This window comes from Halictus rubicundus, unplaced genomic scaffold (assembly GCF_050948215.1).
Source record: "Halictus rubicundus isolate RS-2024b unplaced genomic scaffold, iyHalRubi1_principal scaffold0028, whole genome shotgun sequence".
Lineage (NCBI taxonomy): Eukaryota > Metazoa > Arthropoda > Insecta > Hymenoptera > Halictidae > Halictus > Halictus rubicundus.
The window spans coordinates 1049898-1074076 of NW_027488569.1; the positions used below are offsets into that span (position 1 = coordinate 1049898).

Here is a 24179-nt window from a genome sequence, read left to right on the forward strand (position 1 = left end):
AATTTCGGAAAATATGACCTTAAGATGACTTTCGCCCATACGGATTTATATTGCCATCCAAATACGACAACTTTCTCCCCAAATATTTTTTGTATCTGTATAAATAATAAAGTTATTAGGGGTGGCACAGTTAAATAAGACACCTTGTATATCTACAACATTTCGAATTACGGTCATTATTCGTATTCTAATTACATTTATCTGAACTTATCTTAACGTTTCACCGAAATTTTTCATTATATCAAAACAGTAGAACTGTTAAGAAGAACTTCAATTTGAAATCTAAGAATAATTAATTCGCAATTATTAAGACGGCGTCAATTATAGCAACACGTAGAAAAAATGTTGTATATCTAAACATGTCATGACAAAAATTAAAAATCATCAAAGTAAATCGACAGCTTAAAGAGATATGGCATTTTGACAAATATGTTATTAGGAAGAATTCTATGAATAAATTTGTTAACAGATTGCAAGGGAATGCGAAAAGATCATTATTAACATGTTCCTTAAGAACACGGATAGCTCTTTTATAAAATTGTCTAGAATGTAGATATAAGTATGTAAATTTTGATAAAGTGTAAAAAGAATCTATGGTAAATTAATGAAGACTGTGACAGTTTTGTCTTTTATTTATAAGACGGCATTTCCCTCCATCCGGCTTTTTCTCCATCTCTACATCCATCGTGGATAGGAAGTAGACCTGTGAAACAATAGCTCCGTTAAAACTGTAATAAAAACAGAAATACTAAATACACCTGCTCAGATTATTTCGCCATTAGCAGTGAAAATGTGCGTGCACGTTTTGAGAACCCGAATTGAGCACCAGATATAGAGGGTGTTAAACTACAGGTAGAAGAAAAATTAAGGGAGGGGGGAAGTTCTTTAAGACAATATAAGACGAAAATGAACAATAATAAATTTCGATTTCGGCTTCATTTTTTGGTTATTAACAATTAAAAATCCGCCTAAAATGCGGCAATCCGACCAACAGAGATATACGTTGCTTATGTCATAAAGTTATGTGACAGTCAGAAAGGGGGTCCTCCTCGCTCGTACTCAGTGGTTAGGCTTTGACGTCACACACTTTAGCCAATAATTCGGCTAGAACCATAAATGCGTGTGGAATGACCCAATTGGACGATTTACAGCCACATTCCTGCCGAGTTCCTGCCAGGTAACTTCTTGTGACGCACGCGGAGTGAGTATCTGTCACTTGATACGTGACTGTCGCGCGCCTCTGCGACGTACGTAACGTACACCTCTCTTGATCGGATTGGCGCATTTTAGGCCGATTTTTAATTGTTAATAACCAAAAAATGAAGCCAAAATCGAAATTTTTTATTGTTAATTTTCGTCTTATATTGTCTTGGAGAACACCCCCTTAATTTTTCTCCCACCTGTAGTCGAACATCCTGTATGTATAAAGGGTTGACACCCTTGTGACAAATCACGTCATACATGTACGGTTTACATAAGTATATACAGTTTAATAACTATTGATAATTTTCAGTAATGAAGGACAAACACAGCAACAATCATATTATCTGAAAAAATCTATGTTGGGAGGAGTACTGCTGTTTGAAATATATTTGTCACAGCCATTCTTTATAGTTAAGTTACATATTATTGAGTGCAACCGACTTCAAACAAAAACAACTAGCGCATTAGTTAACCAGGTACGTATGACTTAAATTTATTAAACTGGTAAAATTAATAAAATTCTTGCCTTCATTGTTCAACATAATATTTTAATTTGTAACTGTGACAGGATATTTGAAGAAAAATAACTACAACTTTGAAAAGTTGCATTTACCCCTTTGACCACACCTGCTTCTAGCAAATTTTGATCAATGTTTGTAATCGTACTTTGCAAGCAGAAGGCGGTCATTTTGGTGCCAAGACCATGCTTGGAGCAGATTTTGGTCATTATTTGCTCTCAATATGTCACCAAAACTTGTCGAAAAGTTCCAAGTCCAATACGGAAATGGACGGCTCGGTATTTCAGTGCAAAGTTTGCAGGCGCAATTCCATGCAAATTTGGCCCTTGTGAAGAGGTTGATCGAGAGGGCAGGTAGTTCTCACTAAGCCTTGCTCTACGAGTAAATATTGGACAACATCGGGGTAAATCTTGCAGTAGAAGGAAAAACGGAATTTTATTTAAACTTCGAAATTATATAATTTTATGTTTAATATATTTTCAATAATTTAATTCCGTTTTCGAGAGATATTTACTCTTAGAACAAGGTTTGGTCCGCTTTTAGTGCGACCGTCCTGCCTCTTCATGAAGGCAAGGTTTGGCATGGATTTAGCATGGAATTGCGCCTGCAAACTGTGCATTCAAATACTGGGTCTAATGAGGAAACAGATGTGTCGGAATTTGTCCACAAGTTTTCGTGGCAAGTTCATAGCACATTGCTTACTGGGTACCTGTTTCTACTAAAAAAACTTTGATATTTTTACCTCCTACTAAAATCATAATTCACTATTATACTACAACATAAAATCAGAGACCAAAAGTAACAGGTATTATTGAAATTTTTCCGAAAAATATCATTAAGAAAATTTAAATTTTTATTCAAATAGAAGACAGGTGTTAGTACATATTGTAGAAATAAAATCGGCAGCGAGTCCGATTTTCGGGACCCTCGAACGGCGCGTTACACACGATTTCCCTGTTGAATTCCGAAGTATGACGTGACTTTCCTTTCCTGTCGATCGTTGCCGTCGGAATGAGTCGGCAGACGCGATACAATCTCGTTGCGGCGTCACACCGTGCAAAATCGACGACTACGCGGCCGGCGCGAATCCGCGACACCGCAGTTTAAAACGGCGACATGCAACCGTCGATGGACGGTCACGCGGCCCCCTCACTAACAGCGTAGAATTATCGTGTAACGACGCAAACGCGGGCACACCAAGACGCTACACGAGCTACCACAAAAATATTGGTCACGAAATCACAAGGAGGCCTGAATGGCACTTATCAACGGCGTCAGCGGAAAGGCGGCCGCTGTTCAGCAGCTACTTCTCTCCTCGGACCCGTGGTACTCGGCACTAATCTTACGCGGGCTATGGCCAACGTAACAGTATCCTAAATCGCGGTGACTCGGGACCGCGGAAGTGAGGCGTCTGCCAGTTTCTTTATTTTCTTCCCCCCTCGCAATGTTCTTCCCAACGCGCTTCGCTCGCGTCTATGGAGCGGACCCTACGCGACGGGTCCCTGACTTCCTTCCTGAATTCTCTCCGACAGGCGAGGCGTCGACAAGGCTGAGTAAAGGTCAATGCATACCTCAGAGGTCAGTCCGGCCGGCTCAACATTACAACCCTGGTTTTTGGCCCTAGTGTTTAGGAACCGGCAACCGTGCCAGGCTTTGGAACCGAATTTCTTCTCTGGACTCTCGGGTCTTTTCCAGATGGCCTTTCGAGAGCGCGTTGACAGTTTTTAGTTTGTTTCAAAAAAATGTCGCAATCGGCACAGCTTTCCAGCACCGAATTGAACAAAAATCGTTGGTGCCTGGATAGCGGATGCACATCCCACCTATGCAACGACAAAAGTTTGTTTACGAACCCGGAGGAAACTCGCAGCGGATCAAAACTGGCCAGTAACGCAACAGCTCAAATAATCGCAAAAGGCGACGTGAACGTCATGACATCGGATGGCAATCAAGGCAAGTCAATCAAACTTGAAAATACCCTATACGTTCCCGAATTGAGGACTAACTTATTGTCCGTTGCCAAGATTGTAGACAAACGCAATGAAATAATCTTCCGAAAAAGTCATGCTGTTGTCGCAGACCCTCGTGGAAGAGTTAAACTAATCGCTGACAGAAGAGGCGATTTATTCTATCTGCGTGAGAATAGTCAACAGGCTTGTGTTGCAAGCAAGGACCGGTCTAGTGCACAAATCTGGCACGAAACACTCGGACACCTGAACTCCAGGGACACGTCATCAATGCTGAAGAATTGACTTCAAGTGAAGATCAACGACGCGAAGAGATTACATTCATGCAAGATATGTCTAACGGGAAAACTTACAAGTCTCCCGTTTACATCCAAATCCGAGCGATCGTCAAATCTCTTGGATATCGTGCATACAGATCTGTGCGGCCCGATGCGAACTGCATCAATTCGAGGCGCACGTTACTTCATGACATTAATCGACGATCACAGTCGATAGTGCGAGGTATATTTCCTTAAGAGTAAGGACGAGGTAACAACCAGGTTCATCGAATACAAAAACTTCGTTGAGACGCAGACCGGGCGCAAAATAAAAGCCGTTCAGTCGGATAACGGAACAGAGTATTGTAATAATATGTTTAACGAAATTTTCAGTAAAGCCGGGATCCGCCGACGTTTAACAACCGTTCACACACCGGAGCAGAACGGAATCACCGAACGCAAAAACCGCACCTTAGTCGAATCGGCGCGATGCATGTTAATACAATCGGGACTTCCACCTAAATTCTGGGCGGAAGCAATTGCCACCGCCAACTTGATACGCAACAGATGCATCACCAAAAGCCTGGACGGTAAAACCCCTCACGAGATATGGTCCGGGAAAGAACCGAATATCAGATTTCTCAAATCATTCGGATGCAGGGCATACGTGCTGGACAAAACCCAAAATAAGGGGAAGTTCGATCGAAGAGGAATCGCAGGTATCTTCGTAGGATACTCGCAAACGCGAAAGCGTATCGCGTGTGGATTCCGAGCGAAAACAGAATTCGAACGACAAGAGACGTGAAATTTCTGGACGAATTCGACTCCGAAGACAAGTTCGACGATATCATCACAGAAGAAACTGCAAACGGAAGGTTCAGGATCATAAGCATCGGAACCGCCGATACCAATGGAGAGACAACACCGGAAGAGCGAACTACGCCCGCAACCAACACAACGCCCGATCATTCACCGGATACGGAAAACAATACAAACGAAGAAATTGGTCCGAGGCGCGGTCCAGGAACACATCGAAAGATAAAAACCGGAAAACCAGGTCGACCGACCAAAGAATATCATATGGTAAATGTTAATCGGTGTCGGGACGAGCAGCTCAATACCGGAACAACAAACGATGTCGCGCAAATTGGTGATGTGCCACAGACCGAAGAGCAAAACGTACAGAGCGACGAGGACGAAACAGAATGGCACGAAGCTGAATTCGCTATGCTCGCGTCAGAAATTAATTTCTCGAACGCAATCTCTGGTCCCGATAGCGACGAATGGAAAGAGGCGATTTATTCGGAAATAAAATGCCTGGTCGCAAATCGTACTTGGACTTTAGTCAAGAAACCAGACAGAGCCAAGGTCATAGGATGCAGAACGGTTCTTCGAAACAAATACAAATCGGACGGAAGCTTAGAACGTCGGAAGGCGCGAGTTGTGGCGAAAGGATTCGCCCAACGACCAGATATAGATTTTCATGACACGTTCGCACCAGTAGCGAGAATCGAGTCTCTTCGATTATTGATGGCATTGGCCGCGAAGTATGATCTTCATGTCGCGCAACTGGATGTAACGACTGCTTACTTGAATGGCAAAATCGACACGGAAATCTATATGGAAATGCCCCCACTTCTTGAAGAAATGCTTCACAGGATCGTCCATGAAGAAGAAGACACCGACCTTATAAAAAGGGCACAAATCATGCTAGACAAGATCCGCACAGGACACAAAGTTTGTAAACATGTAAAGGCATTATATGGCCTACGTCAAGCGGGCCGCTTATGGAACGAGGAACTAAACAGAATCCTTCGAAGTATCGGATTCGCTCCAACAAACGCAGATCCGTGCGTGTATGTCGACAAAAGCAAAAAAACATTCATCCTAGTATATGTCGACGATATACTGATTACCACCAATGATCAAGACAGGGAGAGACAAATTAAAAAGAAACTCTCCGAATCATTCAAGATCAAGGATCTTGGAGAAGTAAAATATTGTTTAGGATTCGAATTTCAACGCGAAAGGGGAAGCATACGTCTTTCACAATCCGGTTACGTTCGCGACATAATTCAAAAGTTCGGGATGGAACACTGCAAGCCAGCAATTACTCATCTCGCCGTGGGCAGCAAACTAGACGTTGTCGAAGAAAATGACGAAGCGGACGCTCACAACTTTCCCTACTGGGAACTCATGGGCGCATTAACATACTTGGCATAATAGGCACACGTCCGGATATCGCACATGCGGTAAGTGCCTTAAGCCAATTTAACAGCAATCATACAAGGGTACATTGGACAGCCGCAAAACGAATCCTTCGATACCTTAAAGGAAGTATCGACTGCGGACTTCTATATAAAAAGAAAAATATAAATCTAATTGGATTTGTAGACGCCGATTGGGGGAACTGCCCTATAGATAGGCGATCATACACAGGTTCCGCATTTATTCTTGGCGGAGCCGCCATATGTTGGGAATCCCGCAAACAAAGGACAGTCGCCTTATCATCAACGGAAGCCGAATACATGGGACTCACCGACGCCGCAAAACAGGCCATATACTTAATTGGCTTCCTAAAAGAACTCGGTTTTGCAGATCTAGCCGATATCGTAATATACAATGATAATCAAGGAGCAAGGAAACTGGCTTCAAATCCCGTGTTCCACGCAAGAACGAAGCACATCGACATCCGACACCACTTCGTTCGTCAAGCTATATTAAATCATCCCCTGAAGATAGAATATATTCCAACAGAGGACATGGTCGCTGACGTACTCACAAAAGCTCTCTCAGGACCAAAGCACCATAAGTGCATGAGCGAACTCGGCGTATCGCCTCTCAAAAATGCAATGTCATGCACTCCCTTCAGGAATCATAACATTGAGGGAGAGTGTTAGATCGGTATAAGACATTTGCCGGCGTAGTTGCGATTCCCGACGCTACTGGCGCTGCATTCGCCATTCGGGTTCTGCCGGTATCGATTGGCTCTCTTTGTCGATCTCGAGTCACGCGGTCTCCCGACACATAACCGCATTATCTAGACACTAATTTCTATAATAAAACTATTCCAAGTGTGTGCAATAAAAGCCCAGCGTATTTCAACCACGATCCTAACCTCCTTTAACAATTTTTTTTATTATAACGATTAAATTCCTTAACAACGTATTCTCGACCTATTACCTCGTGGAACTCTGAAAAGTTCTGGTTGATAGCTTTTTAAATAAATACAGCATGTTCATTCTGTCTTTGTACTGCCACGCCACGGGCCGTCAGGCTGGCCTGAAAATATTCTCGACGAGAATATTCTCGGGCCTTCCTGACGGCTCTAGCATTGGCCTTCGAACCCCTGGGGTTCTGGTATCAGAGGACACGCTGTGCCTTTGTACCGACCCTCTCGAACCCTCTCTAGTGGCTGTCCCGCACCCCAAAATGCGTATAAACTGGGAAAAATCGTCAGGCTTGCCGGCCTGTGAGATATGCATTGACCTTTAACCGCCCTGCGGTACCTATGACTTTTTTACGAAATCGTTTGCGTTCATTTAGTCAAGGTTTCTGAATTGAATGTAATTTTGAGTCTTATTAATAAACACAACTTATCATATTATTGTCCATTCAAGCAGATTGTCATGTTTTGTGGAAATTTTCATTTCTTCGCCTTCAAGGTCATCCCAAGGTCATGGTATGCTAGGTCGTTGAATTTGTCTTGACACGGGCTATAATACTGTTAAGTCAAAAGTACAAAGTGACATTTAAAAAAATAAAGGTGACCATGATAATACTATGAAAAAAATGTTTTTCGAACTTTTTTATTGTAGTATATAGCCAATCGAAAACTGATCAACTTTTGTTGAAAATATTTTTTGTCAGATTATAGCAAGTACTTAAAAAATCGTGAAAACTGTTACGTGGGACACAACGAGTGTCCCAAAATTCAATCAACTTCGTGAAATGGGTGGTTCCTGAGGTCAATTGAAGCGATTTTTCTTTTGCAAAAATGTCCGCCTCGGCTTTATCAAGGAGTTATTAACGAAAAACACGGACCAATCAGAGCGCAGCCACGGTGCGCGATGGCGGGAGGAGTCCGGCTCGACAGCAAGATCCACCGAACAGTTTGGTATTGCGCCGCGGTGATGCAGTGAACAAGAGAAGGAGCAGAAATGAATTTATAATAATTAGAACTCGCTTTTTATCACTGGGCCATTTGGAGACGAACTGCACAGCTGACTTTAGGTATACAGCAATGCCGAAAACTAAGGGACCTACGGTCAGGTCAACGAACTGTATACCTAGTGGTGGATAGTAGGTATACGACAACCTAAGGGATGAATAAAAGTTGGCTGGTGCTATTGCAATGGACAGGAGCCACACAGATATTGGATTCTTACTTTAATTATTTTAACAAGTTGAAAATAATAAGTTGGTGTTTTTAAATTATTTTAATCTCTCTACTATTTTAAAGTGCACCTACTTAGGTTGTCGTATACCTATTATCCACCACCAGGTATGCAGTTCGTTGACGTGTCCGTAGGTCCCTTAGTTTACAGCATTGCCGTATATCTAAAGTCAGCTGTGCAGGTTGTCTCCGAATGGCCCAGTGACACAAATCCATTTCTGCTCCTTCTCTTGATGGCTCTATCACCGCGATGAAACACCAACGCTCCCGCTTAGGGGCTCCTGCTACCGAGCCGGACTCTCACCGTCGTCGCGCGCTGTGACCGCGCTCTGATTGGTCTGTGTTTTTCGTTAATAACTCCTTAATAAAGCCAAGGCGGACATTTTTGCAAAGGAAAGTATCGCTTCAAATGACCTCAAAAACTACCCATTGCACAGAGTTGATTCAATTGTGAGACACCCTGTATATCTCTTTTTTAATGTTCATTTTGATTTAAAAATAAAGTATAAGTAATATAGGCACAGTAATTGGTACCCCAACAGTAATTGGGTCCTTACCCTACACATGCTGAAAATTTCATCACCAGATTAAATGTTAGTTATAGTGATATTCAGTTAATTCATTCACATGACTTACAAAAATTACAAAACTTTTATTATATAACATTGCAGTTTCTATTAAGCTTCGTGGATGCTTGTGACAACATCAAGATCAATATGCATCTACATTCGTTTACATACGATTTTCACTTACGTTGCATTCATTCGTACATTGCTGGAAATGGATCTTGGTCATTGCAACAAGGTTACCATCTTATTCACTTTCTTGATGATTTCAATAAATATTACAGCAAAGCGCCAAATTATGCAAGAAATCTTATATACAGTGGTAAGTTCTATGTATATCTATGAGATATCTTTAAAAAATGTTGCGTGCGCGAACAATTTCGAATATGTAATTCGTCCGTCATCAAATTTGTATATGCAAATTCAGCCATAAAATTTCAGAAATAAGTTCACTTACTATTGCTTAGGTAAGTTCGACGGACGTTCTCCTCCAAATTACGTTTTTGATCAACCGTGTAATAATAATGTGCCTGCGGTACTTAATAGGGGCTAAAGTTTCGAAAATCAGTCAAGTCGGATTGAGCTAAAATTATGCACATAGCGTTATTTTGCATTAAAAACATGTTTCCCAAAAGGATTTTTGACGATTTGGAAAAAAAATTTTTTATCATTTTATTGTCATTTTCTATCAAACCAACATAACATTTTGTACGTTACTGGCATTCCGTACCAACTTCAACATGTTTTTGTATCAAAACAATCAATGTGATCGCGTCTCTTTCATTGTCTGGAACAGGGATTGAAAACTGTTATGATATCGGTTCCGGTTCTCGAAACAGTTGTGAAGAACCGCATGATGTAGTAACTGTTATGAGAATATCAGTTCCGGCTTATATGTGTCGGTTACGGTTACGGTTACGGTTGTGGAGAACCGATATTATTTCGGTTCTATAACTGTTATTTTTCGGTTCTGGTTTCGGTACTGTCATTCTGTATTCTGTATTGTGTTTGGCCTTATATATTTATTATTTAAGTAGTTATTTATTAATAACTTTTAATAAATAAATAAATTTTCAGAATGTTTCTGCATTCATTATTTGAATTATTATTTCAATAATAATTTATTGCTAAAAAAACGGTTTTTACTTATCCATGTTACGAGCCAGGGCTGCGAGCAACGCGAGAGGCCGGCGAGGTGTTGTTACCCCAGGAATATGGTTTCAAATTGTTAGTTAGGTACGCGGACGTACCCAATGCGAAATGGGGGAGCCGCTAGGATAGTTGACGTCGAGGACGCACCTGATGCGAAATCAGGGAACCTCTGGGAGGTTGGAGTCAAACGCAGACGCACCCGATGCGAAACCGGGGAGCTACTAGGAGGATGAAACTCCGTGAACGCACCCAATGCGAAATCGGGGAGTCACTAGGAGAGACACGCGGCGAACCCGATTTCAAAGGAAGGTGGATAACTCACAGACGCACCTGATGCGAAACCAGGGAGCTGCTAGGATACGGAAGAACCCAATACGAAATCAGGGATACGCTAGGATGGTATAGCTTGCGTGGACGCACCCAATGCGAAACCAGGGAGCTGCTAGGATACGGAAGAACCCAATACGAAATCAGGGATCCGTTAGGATGGTATAGTTTTCGTGGACGCACCCAATGCGGAATCGGGGAGCCACTAGGTTGGAGAAATCTTTGTTGAATTGAATCTAAGATTAGTAAGCCTCGTAACTTATATATATTTTAATTGATACAATCCGAGCGGTAAGATTGTATCGTGTGGGAACGTTCAATTATTAGATTAGGATATTAGGCAATAATTAAGGGTTGTAGATTACGCGAATTAACAAACAAGACAATTTATTCTGAATTGGAATAGTTACAAGTGTAATTGTTTGTGTCGCGAGTGAATATGATAAGTGTACAATTAGAGAAATTGTTACCTAGTGATGCACGGTGTTGACGCACTGGCAATGCGGGGTCGGAGAGCGATTGTTGAAAGCCAAATAGAATATACACGAACTAACGGATTCTAGAAGGTTACGTTTGATTCGAAAGGGACTTTAACCCGATCTCACTAGAATTGACGCGACGTGACTGCACGAGTACTGGACCGCGTCTGAATCTCGACTGAACCGCTTCTCGACTAACCAAAGAGGATGAAAATGAATGGGTTTATATACCCTAAAAATGAGAGGGAAATGTGTCTGTTTTATTCTACGGTCGCATACTCGTATTTGTCGTTTCTAGTGAGTTTAAGGTTTGCAGCTGGATCTTTTGTTTAAAGGGGTAAAACGAAGGGTTAGCCAGGATGTTTCCTATCAAAGACTATCTTGAGAAAACATTCCAGAAGGGGATGTTTTGAAGATTTCCATATTAAGAAATCGTACGGTGCTGTTACTGAATCATGCCTCATGCCAGCTGCGTCCAGCCGGAGTACAATCATTAAACAAGGGGCCTGTTGGGACGCTTTTCGTTCTCAGAAAAGAGATTAGAACTTCTAATCGAAATGAACGTGGAGAAACGTCTCCATACGTGACATCCAAAAGTAAACAAAAATTACAGTAGTTTACGGAGAACTGTTGGAACTTTAGAGAAGCACAACAAAAATTATAACTTTTACATTGTAGGGTGATGAATGTGACACTGTGGCGCCAAAGTGTTTGAGTCCGGCGTGAAAGGGAATCTGTTTGGGCCGAAGTGTGAAAGAAGAGTGTTTGGGTCTCGGTGACAAGAGTGAAGTGTTTAGGGGCGCCAAGCGCAGGGCGTACGTGACTGATTGGGTTTTCCGAATGGATGTGAAACTGATAGAGAGAGAATCAGAGTGCGAGAGAGGAAGAATGAAAGAGGGCCTTATATAAAAGGGGCGAATGCGAGGGATGCTGGTCAGTCGGTAGAGAGAGAGAGAGAGAGAGAGAGAGAGAGAGAGAGAGAGAGGAGAGGGAGAGGGAGAGGGAGAGGGAGAGGGAGAGGGAGAGGGAGAGGGAGAGGGAGAGGGAGAGGGAGAGGGAGAGGGAGAGGGAGAGGGAGAGGGAGAGGGAGAGGGAGAGGGAGAGGGAGAGGGAGAGGGAGAGGGAGAGGAGAGAGAGAGAGAGAGAGAGAGAGAGAGAGAGAGAGAGAGAGAGAGAGAGAGAGAGAGAGAGAGAGAGAGAGAGAGAGAGAGAGAGAGAGAGAGAGAGAGAGAGAATCAGTAGTGCGAGAGTCGCGAGCGAATGCGTTAGGTATCAGTTATTAAGAGAGAAATTAAAGGACTATCGGTAAGAAATTAAAGGACGAAATCGGTATGAGATGACTCGACCCGATACGTCACACCTAAGACGTAGTAGTTTCATTAAAATATTCCTACAACATAAACATTTAACCACTTCCCAGATAGCACAGAGACGTCTTAAAGACGTCTGTCGGTGGACATTCAGACGTCTTAAAGACGTCTTTTAATCGTCTGTTAGACGTCTGTAAGACGTCTTGAAAAAAACGTCTGTAAGACGTCTCGAAACAGACGTCTTTAAGCCGTCCATAAATGTTAATTCAAATGCAAACAAATATAGATATGACATAAGTCATGCGAAAAGGGATTGGGAGGAAAAAAACAAATTTCGAGAAGAACGAGTTCAAAATATTGATTTTATTCATTATAATGAAGTTTTATATATAAAACTTGAACTTAGAATAAAAATTAAAATTAAAATTAAAATTAAAATTAGAATAAAAATTGAAATTAAAATTAAAATTAAATTTAAAATTAAAATTAAAATTAAAATTAAAATTAAAATTAATATTAAAATTAAAATTAAAATTAAGATTAAAATTAAGATTAAAATTAAGATTAAAATTAAGATTAAAATTAAGATTAAAATTAAGATTAAAATTAAGATTAAAATTAAGATTAAGATTACGATTACGATTACGATTACGATTAAAATTAAAATCAAAATCAGAATGAAAATTACAGTTACAACTAATATTAAAATTAAACTTAAAATAGCTTATTAGTAACGTTTATGCGGTCGGACGCCCCCTTCAGCCATAATTGTATTGACGTTTTTGAATCTCTCTTACTGCCGTGGATATTGACCCTTTCTGCAGCACCTTGAATAAGAATTTCTTTTTTTAGTGATTTGCATACGAATCATCGTTATTATGGTAACACCAAATTAAGGGTAATAATTACACATTACGAGCTCCGCGATCTTGGAGCAGTGGAAGGGTTTCTTCCCTTTCCTCCCCATCCAACTGTACTGCAGAGCAACTTCATTGGTTAGGAGGATCGTCAGTACTCTCTTCACGAAGGAATACATATTGTCTCCTCCTATTTTAGACATTTCCGTAACCTAAAATAAAATTTTATTAATAGGACATTCTGTTAACTAAATGAAAATGAAAAATCAATTACTTTTAGTTTATTTATTACATCTGATAATTGTACTTACTCCATAATCAAATTCCTCCGGATTGCTTAGAATTTCTTGAAGCAACGTTACCTCTTCTAACGATTTTAGCGGGAATTTTAAATTCGGGAATTTGTTGAGAAACGACACGCTGCGTGATCCTCCTGCGTTATTGATGTGTGTTGTCTCCTTCAGCCCTCGCACCTCTACTAATACTTCTGTGAGCAGAACTCTCGTTAAATTGTTCTGCTCTATTAGTGTCTTTAACATTCCATCTCTTTTTTGGCACCCCTTGCAGCAGTAATTTTCCGTTTGCTCTCCTATTAATTGTTTGTTAGATATTATATTTTTTAAAGTGAACTTATTTATCTCTAAAATATTTTTCTTAACTTACCAATACTACACTGCTTATCGTAATGTATCTCATCCTCTTGCCCCTCTCCCTGTGATTCCTCGCCAACAGAGCGGCTGAAAATAAAATATATTTTGATTAAAACGATATACTAATTACAGAACCAGAATGATTTATAACTATGAATGTAATATATAATGTTTTATAGAGTGCTTCCTTTTGAATTTACATACCTATGTTCCTCTGTTTTTTCAAATCTGGAGCAGGGTAGAAAACTGCTGCCTCGTCAGAGGAGGTACTGTCTTCTAGTGTAAACGCTGGCCTCTTTCTTCTCTTCAATGGTGACTCTGCCTCCGATTGCAGATCGCTCATCTCCTCTGCGGCCTTTGCCTTGTTTCTGGCCTTCATGTAGTCATCTAGAAGCATTAAACGAAAGCGTTACAAGCGTTATTATTTCAATTGTACATTTAGAGTGTATAATAATTGTAACTTACCGAAAGTGCTGTTTCTAAAAATCTTGACCTTGTACTTGGTCCATAAATTGTTACTGGCCTCCATTTTTTTTATTGCGGTCATCAAACGACCCCGTTGCCGTGGTGGCCAGTAACAATTTTCGCCCTCTAACCACTTTGTTGGCACTGCCTCCATGCTGCCATCTTCGATGAACTGAACCACCGTCCACGTTGCAGTTTCCATTGTTTGCTTGCCTAGAATTGAAAAATACAGTCAAAATTTCTGTGGCATGGTTTATAAGAAAACATACTAATTTAAACATTAATTAAAGAGATATATGTATACGAAAATTAAGAGAAGTTATATCAATGTAACAAATATAGCGGAAGAGCATAAGCAAAAACACGAACGATAACAAATAGTAGCAATAAAAATACTTACTTGTCTGAATATTACAAGAATGACGATGTGGAATTATGTTGTTCTCACTTCACACACTTGCTCCTGCTCCCAAATCGATTCACTCGCAAAATTACTTAAAGTGCCGAATACGTCTCCGGATGGTTCCACGATAAGTAATGAGAAGTCACTCACGCTCCTAGAAGACACCCTCGCCCATCCCCACTCCGCGGCCAGATCCCTTAAGAACAAGGTATCGTCCACAACCTCATGTTTCCAGCCATCGCACAGTGGCGAATTCGGCCGAGTTCGTGGCCAAAATTCGTATCTTCAAATCTATGATGAATTATTGAAATAAATGACGACGATACGACTCCCCTAAAGACGTCTTTTTCAAGACGTGCTTTTAACGTCTGAAATAAATACCGAAATAAAACCAACATCTGAAATATAACTATGTCAGTACTTTTTAATTTGCACTATGTATGTACAATATCTCTTTTTTACACAGAAAAGCATGCGTTTATGTTTTAAAAATTAACACCAACACTAAAAAATATTGTTCACAGAAAGTAAAAAATAGTTTTAAAAACTACAGTTCTTATATAATATAATATATATAAAATAAATAATATATTTCAATCATTCATTTTCTAATTCAAAACAACTCGACAAAAAGGCCCGTTCTTGCAGCAGAGAAATACTGGGTGTTTATTGCTAGTTTTGCTGCTCGGTGCAAAAGCCAACTACAGCCGGACTCGCACAGAGCCTTGGGGAAAACCCATGCCCTCGAGCTTCGCTGTTCTTTATCCACGTTTGGCAGTTAATGAAACAATAGTATTTCCTGGCCGATCATTGTTCCCGGCCAGACCCGTGTTTTAGATCGAGAAAACCCTGTATGCCGTTTATTGTTTTATTAGTAGCTGAAGGAGGTTGCTCAGGTAGCAGCGTGTCGCGTGCAACACCAGTGGGTAACACCTGAATGGGTGGTAATGGAAGATTACCCATTTTATTTGAATCAGGGAGCGAAATGGTTCTGAAAATAACAGTTTCCAACTCTTATATTTATCGGTTCTGTTTAAAACAGTTATGAAGAACCGAAATATTTAGTCTTGAAAAAGACATCGATGTCTTAAAGATTTTTAATAAGACCTCTGAAATGAAACGTCTCGAAAAAGACGTCTTAAAGACGTTTTATTTTAGACGTAAAAATGACGACTCCAAAAAGACGTCTGAAACGAGACGTCTTAAAGACGTCGTTTTTACGTCTGAAATGAGACGTCTTAAAGACGTCGTTTTTACGTCTGAAATGAGACGTCTTAAAGACGTCGTTTTTACGTCTGAAATGAGACGTCTTAAAGACGTCGTTTTTACGTCTGAAATGAGACGTCTTGAAAAAGACATCTTTAAGACGTCTGGAATAAGACGTTATTGAAAATAACGCGTCTATATTTTAATAATATAGTTTATTTTCCGCTTTACAAAAGATGTTAGATAGGGTAGCAAAACGAACACGTCGTGTCGGTTGCCTGGTCAGAGTTTAAACTGAACATCGGTGGCATCGCAAAAACAAAACAGTAACGAAGAGAGCACAGCCGATTAATCAAATCGGTGGGCGCCTTTTCATTGGCTATTGTCATGGCATAGAGTATGAAAAGCTCATATTCCAACAAACGTCTTTAAGACGTCTTAAAGACGCCTTTTCCAGACGTAAGACTTTCAGACGTAAAATGGACGTAAAACAGACGTCTGTAAGACGTCGCGTGCTATCTGGGTTCAGCGATCAATTCACGAAGGATAAGAAATTCGACATTTCATATTACACGACTTAATATGTTCCATATTCTTTGCTCCTTACAAAAATTTATTTATTTAAATAATTATTTTAACAATAAATTAATATTGAAATAATAATTCAAATAATGAATATAGAAACATATAAAGATTTATTTATTTAAAATATTATTTTAACAATAATGTATTATTCATATAATAATGAATATAGAAACAATTTCTATACATTATAAAAATTTATTTATTTAAAAATTGTTTAAATAATAAATAACTACTTAAATAACTACGTAAATAATAAATATATACGGCCGAACACAATAGAATACAGAATGACAGAACCGAAACCAGAACCGACAAACAACAGTTATAGAACCGAAATAATATCGGTTTTCCAGAACCGTAACCGCAACCGACAATAAGCCAGAACCGATATTCTCATAACAGTTACCGACAGTTACAAAACATCATTTCGGTTCTTCATAACTGTTTCAATTAGAACTCATGTATAACAGTTTGAGACAGTTATTTTCAGAATCGTGTCAGTCCCTGGTCTGAACACATTTTCAAGCGATATCTACACCCAAGCTCAACCCTGCCTATAAAACTGTAACGGTGGCGTCTCGCTTGCGTGAAGCGCGAGCGAGGCGCGCGTGCCCTCCCCTGGATTCGCTCAGCGGCCAGGGTTCTTTGGGGAGGGAGGACAAGGTATTTAAATGAGAAACGTTAATTTGGTAGTGAACGAACGAAAAGATATTTTATTTGGCTATTAAGAAACGAAATGATATTTTTGTTATATACGAGTGAAGAGAACGAAAGATATTTTAATGGTATATTAACAAAGAAATGAAAAGATATTCTAGTCAGGTGTTCCGGTCGCCTGGGTTCCCGGACGGTCCGGCGACGGGCTGGCGGTGGCAGCCTGCCTCTCCACCGGCCTGGTTATAACAAAACAGAACAAAACTGTGAGCGTGGACGCCCGGTACGGATATCTTAATTGAACGAGGTTACGACGGCGCGAGCTTAGCCTAATTAATACACGGGGCATCGGTATCCCCGGACGCGGATCGAATGAACTTAATCTAAATTATCCGCGGGGCGCTGGTACGGTTTCCGGTCTCGGTACGGTTCGCGGTGGTCCGGAGTGTCTCGGCGAGGAACCGGATTTTCCTAGATACGGTACGCGGCGCGGTTCGCGTGAAGGCGCGGTACGCGTGAAAGCGCGGTACGCGTGGCACTCTCCCGACTCTCGAGGTGTTGTCACGGCCGCGGCCCAGCGAGCTGTAGTGAACCAGAGTTGGGCAAAAATTTATTTTAAAATTTCGAATACAAATAAATGAAATCTATTTTTTATTCGAACTCGTTTCTCTCGGATACATATTCACCGCAGTCTATCCGTCGGATATTTTTCACGATTTTCATTTGTCGTCCGTGGGTCATCCGAATTGCGGAGCAACGGCTATGCGTATCCGACGCCTCTAGCGGCGAGATTTTTTATTTGAGAGAATGTATCCGAAGATACAGCTGATGAGTTGGAAAGTATCTTTGATTTTTATTCGATAGTTTTTAGCAGCGCCCCCATGTATTCGACGGTCAATTTCGTCAGATACTCGCAACTCAGAATGTATCTTAGATTTTCGACGTACGATTTTTGCGTGGCCCAGAGATTTATTCGGATGGTCGATGTAGGGAAGATGATTTATTCGATTTTTTATTCGAGACGAGTATGAGGAATAAATGAAAATCAAATGTATCTTTTATTCGAAATTGTATTCGAAGTTCGGATAAAAGACCGAGCGACGTTGCCAAGTCATAATACTTACGTTGTAATATGCAAGTACGTACTATGGTATAGTGACTCCCATTAATATTCAAACACTATTTATTAATTAAACGATTGTTTAAACCAATGAATTTGTATTATTTAAACGAATTTTTAAACACATACATGTTCATTATTTAAACGATTGTTTAAACAAATAAATTTTTATTATTGAAACAAATGTTTAAACCAATAAATTTTTATTATTTAAACAATTGTTTAAACAAATAAATTTTTATTATTGAAACAATTGTTTAAACCAATAAATTTTTATTATTTAAACAAATGTTTAAACCAATACATTTTTATTACTTACACGGTTGTTTAAACAAATAAATTTTTATTATTGAAACAAATGTTTAAACCAGTACATTTTTATTACTTAAAATATTGTTTAAACAAACATTTGGTATGTGTGTGGTTTGGATGTTAAATAGAGAATTCACCCAATATAACAATAACCATTTATTAAATAAACAACAAAAACTCACCGACGTAACAAGGAACAACAAATGAAATAACAATGAAACAAGAACTACGGATAACTACTATGAACAACTGACGGCGAATGACGACTACTCACAAAGACTGACTTGACAAAGACTGACTTGAACTAACTGACCTCGTCATCCGTCAGAATCCGCGCTTATATCTAGTCCCCGCGCCTCCAGGAATTTCCTTCGAACAAGGAAACTTCTGGAGTGGGGATGTCGCTTCCTGTACGTGCCCCTTGGAGAAAGTTCGTGTCCTTGCATCGAACATCCGTGTCCTGGCGAAAGTCAAGGGTTGGCGGCCAAATGTGCACGCCAAGGAAAAACCCCGAACCTGGTCGCCAAATGTGCACCCCAGGTAGGAACAGACTTCCGGCGTCTAAGTGTGCGCTCGGGAAAAGCTTGGGCCTGGCGACCAAGTGCGTCCAAGGTCCCAGCCTGCAAACGACGCTCCTACCTGGGTCCGATGAACCCTTCTCCAAGGGGTCCGCCACAAACACATTTTTATTACTTAAACAATTTACGTCACCTTTTGCAATGAGTAAAAGTCTTTATAATAAAAGGAAATGTCATTGGGTTTCACCATCGGTACTCTGCTGGATATTAAGGTATTAAGACAATTTTATAAAGAACTCTTTAGATTATGTATTATGTACAGGTATACGTACATAGGCATTGCATGCTATGGCATTTTTCTGTCTACGGTTCTGAATTACCGACTCTGTAGAACATGCAGAAATTTAGAATCAAAGACATCGATGATTTAAATTATCTGGAACAGTACTAAATAAATAACAAGTTAACCATTGAAACAATGAATTAAAAAATTATTACTGAAAATATATATTTATGACGACAATTATCAGTGGATAGGCATAATTTTTTAACGAAGTTTACTGCAAATTTCATGCTGATATCTCTTACGGTTCAACATTTATTGTAAAATGTCACGAAATTTCTCGACCCAGCACAGTGTCCGGCCGTCCAAGGCTGTGTATCGCGATGCAGCATTCGCTTCAGATAATTTTAATTTCGTTAATTTTAAAATGTTCATCTTTTTAAAAAACAGGTCTGTAAAGAGGACACTTGGGGCTATATCCTCATTTTTTTGCAAATTTTTAAAAAGTTCCCTTCTATGAAAAGATTGCATTTGTTGAAAACAACGCACACCTTCGGCCAAAAAGAAAGTAACACATGTTTCGTTCTTCTACTCTCGGAATCATTCGGCAGGGATCGACGTCTGTCGTTGCACACATATACATATGTATATCGTCGCCTGTGATTGCACATATATATGTATATATTTGTAGCCGCTTCGACTGCGGCGAACGTAGATAGAAAAGGACAGCATGCAAACACGGCCGCGTGGCCGAAGGCGCTAGAAAAAGGCAGCACAACCCGATGATATTATTATTCGATTTGTACCATGTTTGGGCTTATTTTGTTCAGGAAAACATTTTCAATCGGTAGGTAATGATATCATTATGGTAACGTTAATAAGAAATAATATTAGGTATAGTTGGTAAACGCCAATACGCTACTGGTTACAATGTTGCCTCTGATACTGAATCACGACCATATGGAGCGTCGCGTCATGTGCCGCCTGGAGACAACAATGTAAGCGTTTCACCATCACTTATTAATAACAATAAAATGTGTGTTACAATTCATAATTCTGCCATGGGAACATTATTAATCGATTGCAAATAGTTTGCTGATGAAAACAAGTCTAAACACGTCACAAATCTGATAAGTTAGACGGTGCCAGTATTGAAACGTTTCCTTCGAAGTTTATCAACGAATTTTATTTCACTAGCTGACCGTTCCATTTCGATAGAGTCCGCTGCCGTACCAGAGCATGTTCTACAGAGTCGGTAATTCAGAACCGTAGACAGAAAAATGCCATAGCATGCAATGCCTACATATGTACGTGTACCTGTACATAATACATAATCTAAAGAGTTCTTTATAAAATTGTCTTAATAACTTAACATCCAGCAGAGTACCAATGGTGAAACCCAATGACATTTCCTTTTCTTATAAAGAGTTTTACTCACTGCAAAACGTGACGTAAATTGTTTAAGTAATAAAAATGTGTTTGTTTAAACAATATTTTAAGTAATAAAAATGTACTGGTTTAATCATTTGTTTCAATAATACAAATGTACTGGTTCAAACATTTGTTTTAATAATAAAAATTTATTTGTTTAAACAATCGTTTAAATAATAAAAATTTAATTGTGAAAACTAGCGTTTAACTAGTAAAAATGTACTGGTGCAAACATTTGTTTCAATAAAAATTTATTTGTTTAAACGATTGTTTAAATAATACAAATTTATTTGTGTAAACTAGCGTTTAACTAGTAAAAATGTACTGGTGTAAACATTTGTTTCAATAATAAAAATTTATTTGTTTAAACAATTGTTTAAATAATACAAATTTATTTGTGTAAGCTAGCGTTTAACTAGTAAAAATGTACTGGTGTAAACATTTGTTTCAATAACAAAAATTTATTTGTTTAAACAATTGTTTAAATAATCAAAATTTATTTATGTAAACAAGCGTTAAAAGTTTAAACGATAAAAAGTGTTCGATTATTAATGGTAGTCACTGTACCGTGGTACGTACATATTTACGTATTATGGCTTGGCAACGTCGGATAAAAAAGTCGGCCATCCGACCATCGAATACAATTTCGAATAAAAGATACATTTCATTTTCATCTCTGCCAAATACTCGTCCCGAATAAATCCTCAAATAAATCGTCTGGCCACATCGAGCTTCGGATATCGAATAAAAGTTACGAATAAATTTCGCCGCGACATCTGCCTTCGAATACATTCTGAAATTAATTTTTATTCGACGCCTAAAATCGTTCGGATGGTCGGCGGACGCCGAGTATCTACAAATAAATCCGTCGAATAAATGGGGGCGTTGCAATCGACCATCCGAATAAATTCTGACGTAGCCAGAAAATCATCCGGAGGCACGTCGAATACAAATCTCGAAACCAGACGCTCGTCGAATAAAGATACAAATAACTTCTCGCGATTCATCCTACTTCGAATAGAAACAAAAGAACAGAGAATTTGTATCCGAAGGCGCTTCAAATAAATTTTTCATCGGATACTGCCCAACTCTGTAGTGAACTGACGTGGTTTCCTCCGTCGGCTGGGCACGCGGGGCGCGGAGAGGAGGGGTACGGAATCCGCGGAACGTCCCGCCCGTCGTCCCCGCACAGCCGCGGCTCGAGCACGTAGGCACAGACGTAAACCTAATGCCTACGGCCCGAAACCGGCGAGGTCGCTCGTCTCCGGTAGTATACCGAGAGGCGAGTTCCACACGCTGCTGCGGCCGATTTGAGACTAAACGTCCGGAGCGCGACGCAGGATCCCGGAGGGGAGTGCGGGACGCGGGAACAGGTCCGAGTGGTGGGGATGACGGTCCGGAGTGTCGAGGCTACGGTGCTCTGAAAAGAGCAGGCCGTCGATCGACTGCCTCCCAGAATCCGGTCGCGGTCTCGGTTTCACGTAGGGGACGTAAACCCACTTACGCTTCGGCCGATCCCAACGCTTCGTCGTGTTCGCCCGATAGTATACCGCGGCTAGCACGATTCAGCGCGGCTGCGAGAGGATCTGGGCTCGGGTGTTCGCCCGAGAGCTGCTCCAGACCAACTCCGGTTTCGGATGGTTCCGTCGCGATCTTTATAGCCCGAACGCGGACCTCGTGTGCTCGTTCGCGAATCTTCGGCACACGCCGATTGGTCCGCGCCCGGGCTGGATTCGCGGATTGGCGCGCGGCTGGCCCGCACCAGTGATTGGTGCGGGCTAAGGTACAAATCGACTCGCAACGAGACACATGCGTCTCGTTGCAAAACAATAAAAATTAAACATAATCATATTCAAACCTTTTTTTTTGTACGTGGTGGTAATCGCCTATTATAGGTTCCCCGTCCTTCTTGGGCGGAGCCTCACAACCAACCAAGCGATTACGAATTCCAAGTTATATTTACAACCTTTTTTTACTCGTGTGTGCTAGGGCTGTGCGAGTACCCGAAAATGCGAGCCGAGCTTAGCTCGGCTCGATTGTGCGAGTCGAGTCGAGTACTCGCACGATGCGAGCTATCCACACCGATGCGAGCGGCTCGCAACGAAGCGAACGGCTCGCACCGAAGAGAGCGGCTCGAAATAAAATCAGGCGTAAAATGACATGATGCGAGTTACAGTGGGAAGATCAGCACATCGATATTATCAAGCAGTTTAGTATATTGAGAATGCTAAATGTTTGCGATGTTTTATTATATATTTTGATAGTGAAATGGATATAATGAGTAATGAGTAATGTTGATTCAGAATTTGTATAACCCTTATTGAAAATAATTATGCAATAACAACTATTTCCTAGATTTATGTAAATAACTAGCTGTGATCTGTAAAGAACGGTATTTTATATATTCCTTTATATTATACTCCGGTTCAGTGTACAGTGGTAAAAATGTGTTGTCGCAAAATTGTTTATAATGTTGAAAATTAACGTTAAACTTCGTTAAATAGTTTTTGAAAGGAATGGATATATAAATATTGTACAATATTGATATGTATTTATACGAGGTCGCCGCCGCGTCTACAATGTATGCTGGCGGTTCGTCGGCGTGCTCTTTGCACAGGCCGCCACACTGGTACTCGCACCAAAGGTCAAAAGACTGAATTCTGGTAAGCTGAGAAAAACTGTTTAACAGAATATTTTTCGATAATAAATAACTAGCTAGTGACTCGATGGGGAGGAAAGAGCGAAACGCATACGCATGCAGGTAGATCAAATACCCAGAGCGGATGACCGACGTGGGCGCGTGCAGGCGAGCCGGTCATAAACCTTAGGTCGCTGATGAGAGCCCTACTGTCCCATTGTACGGAAGTACACTTTTTAAAAGAAATGGTCGAGATAACGAACCAAAAAGGCAGTAAACCATTTTCACACTGCACAATTAGAAATGTGAGAAATACACGTTCATTTACAAGCGGCCGAGGGGCCATAAATTAAGAGGCCCATTTTAGGGTACCGTGAACGCGCTGCTCCGGGGGTCATAGTTTTTAGAAGTGCACTATAACGACTTGAGGGAGTGACTTTCTCCTCCACGGATCAGGAAGACCCTCCTCCCCCAAGTCGTCTAGCGAATAGGGATGATGTTTCCCCCGTTAGCGGATACCTCCGCCCAGTCGATTTTAGTTTAAATAGAGCTGACCCCGTAGCAGAAAGTTAGGATTCAAGTACTAAGATTTTTACGGATTCAGACTTTAGAGTTTTTTCGGTGTGTCGAGATTTTTAGTTCTCGAGTATACGCGACACGCTGACATTGTATTTAGCGGAAATCGTACAAGTGTGACGGTTTCATGTCTGTCCGGATATAATTAATAAAGCATAGTTTCTTGTCTTTTCGGAATCCTCGACTGTTTGTGAAGTGCTTTTTTTACCCTCACCGTTCCTTTAATTAAAACAACAATAAATATGGAGATAGCGCAGGTTGCTTAGCGAGAAACGTTCGGCCGCTTCTCGTTATATATTATACAGTCAG

General features: G+C 40.4%; 1 protein-coding gene across 4 annotated transcripts in view; it reads left to right on the forward strand.

Moving 5' to 3' along the window:
- LOC143363220 (KICSTOR complex protein SZT2) overlaps positions 1 to 24179 on the forward strand; it is a 281412-nt gene that overhangs the window by 232204 nt on the left and 25029 nt on the right. For all 4 annotated transcript variants that reach the window (XM_076803815.1, XM_076803817.1, XM_076803816.1 and 1 more), the window contains exons 24-25: positions 1514 to 1679; positions 9010 to 9226. In XM_076803815.1, the coding sequence (XP_076659930.1) occupies positions 1514 to 1679; positions 9010 to 9226 (383 nt within the window). The remainder of the gene's footprint in view (positions 1 to 1513; positions 1680 to 9009; positions 9227 to 24179) is intronic.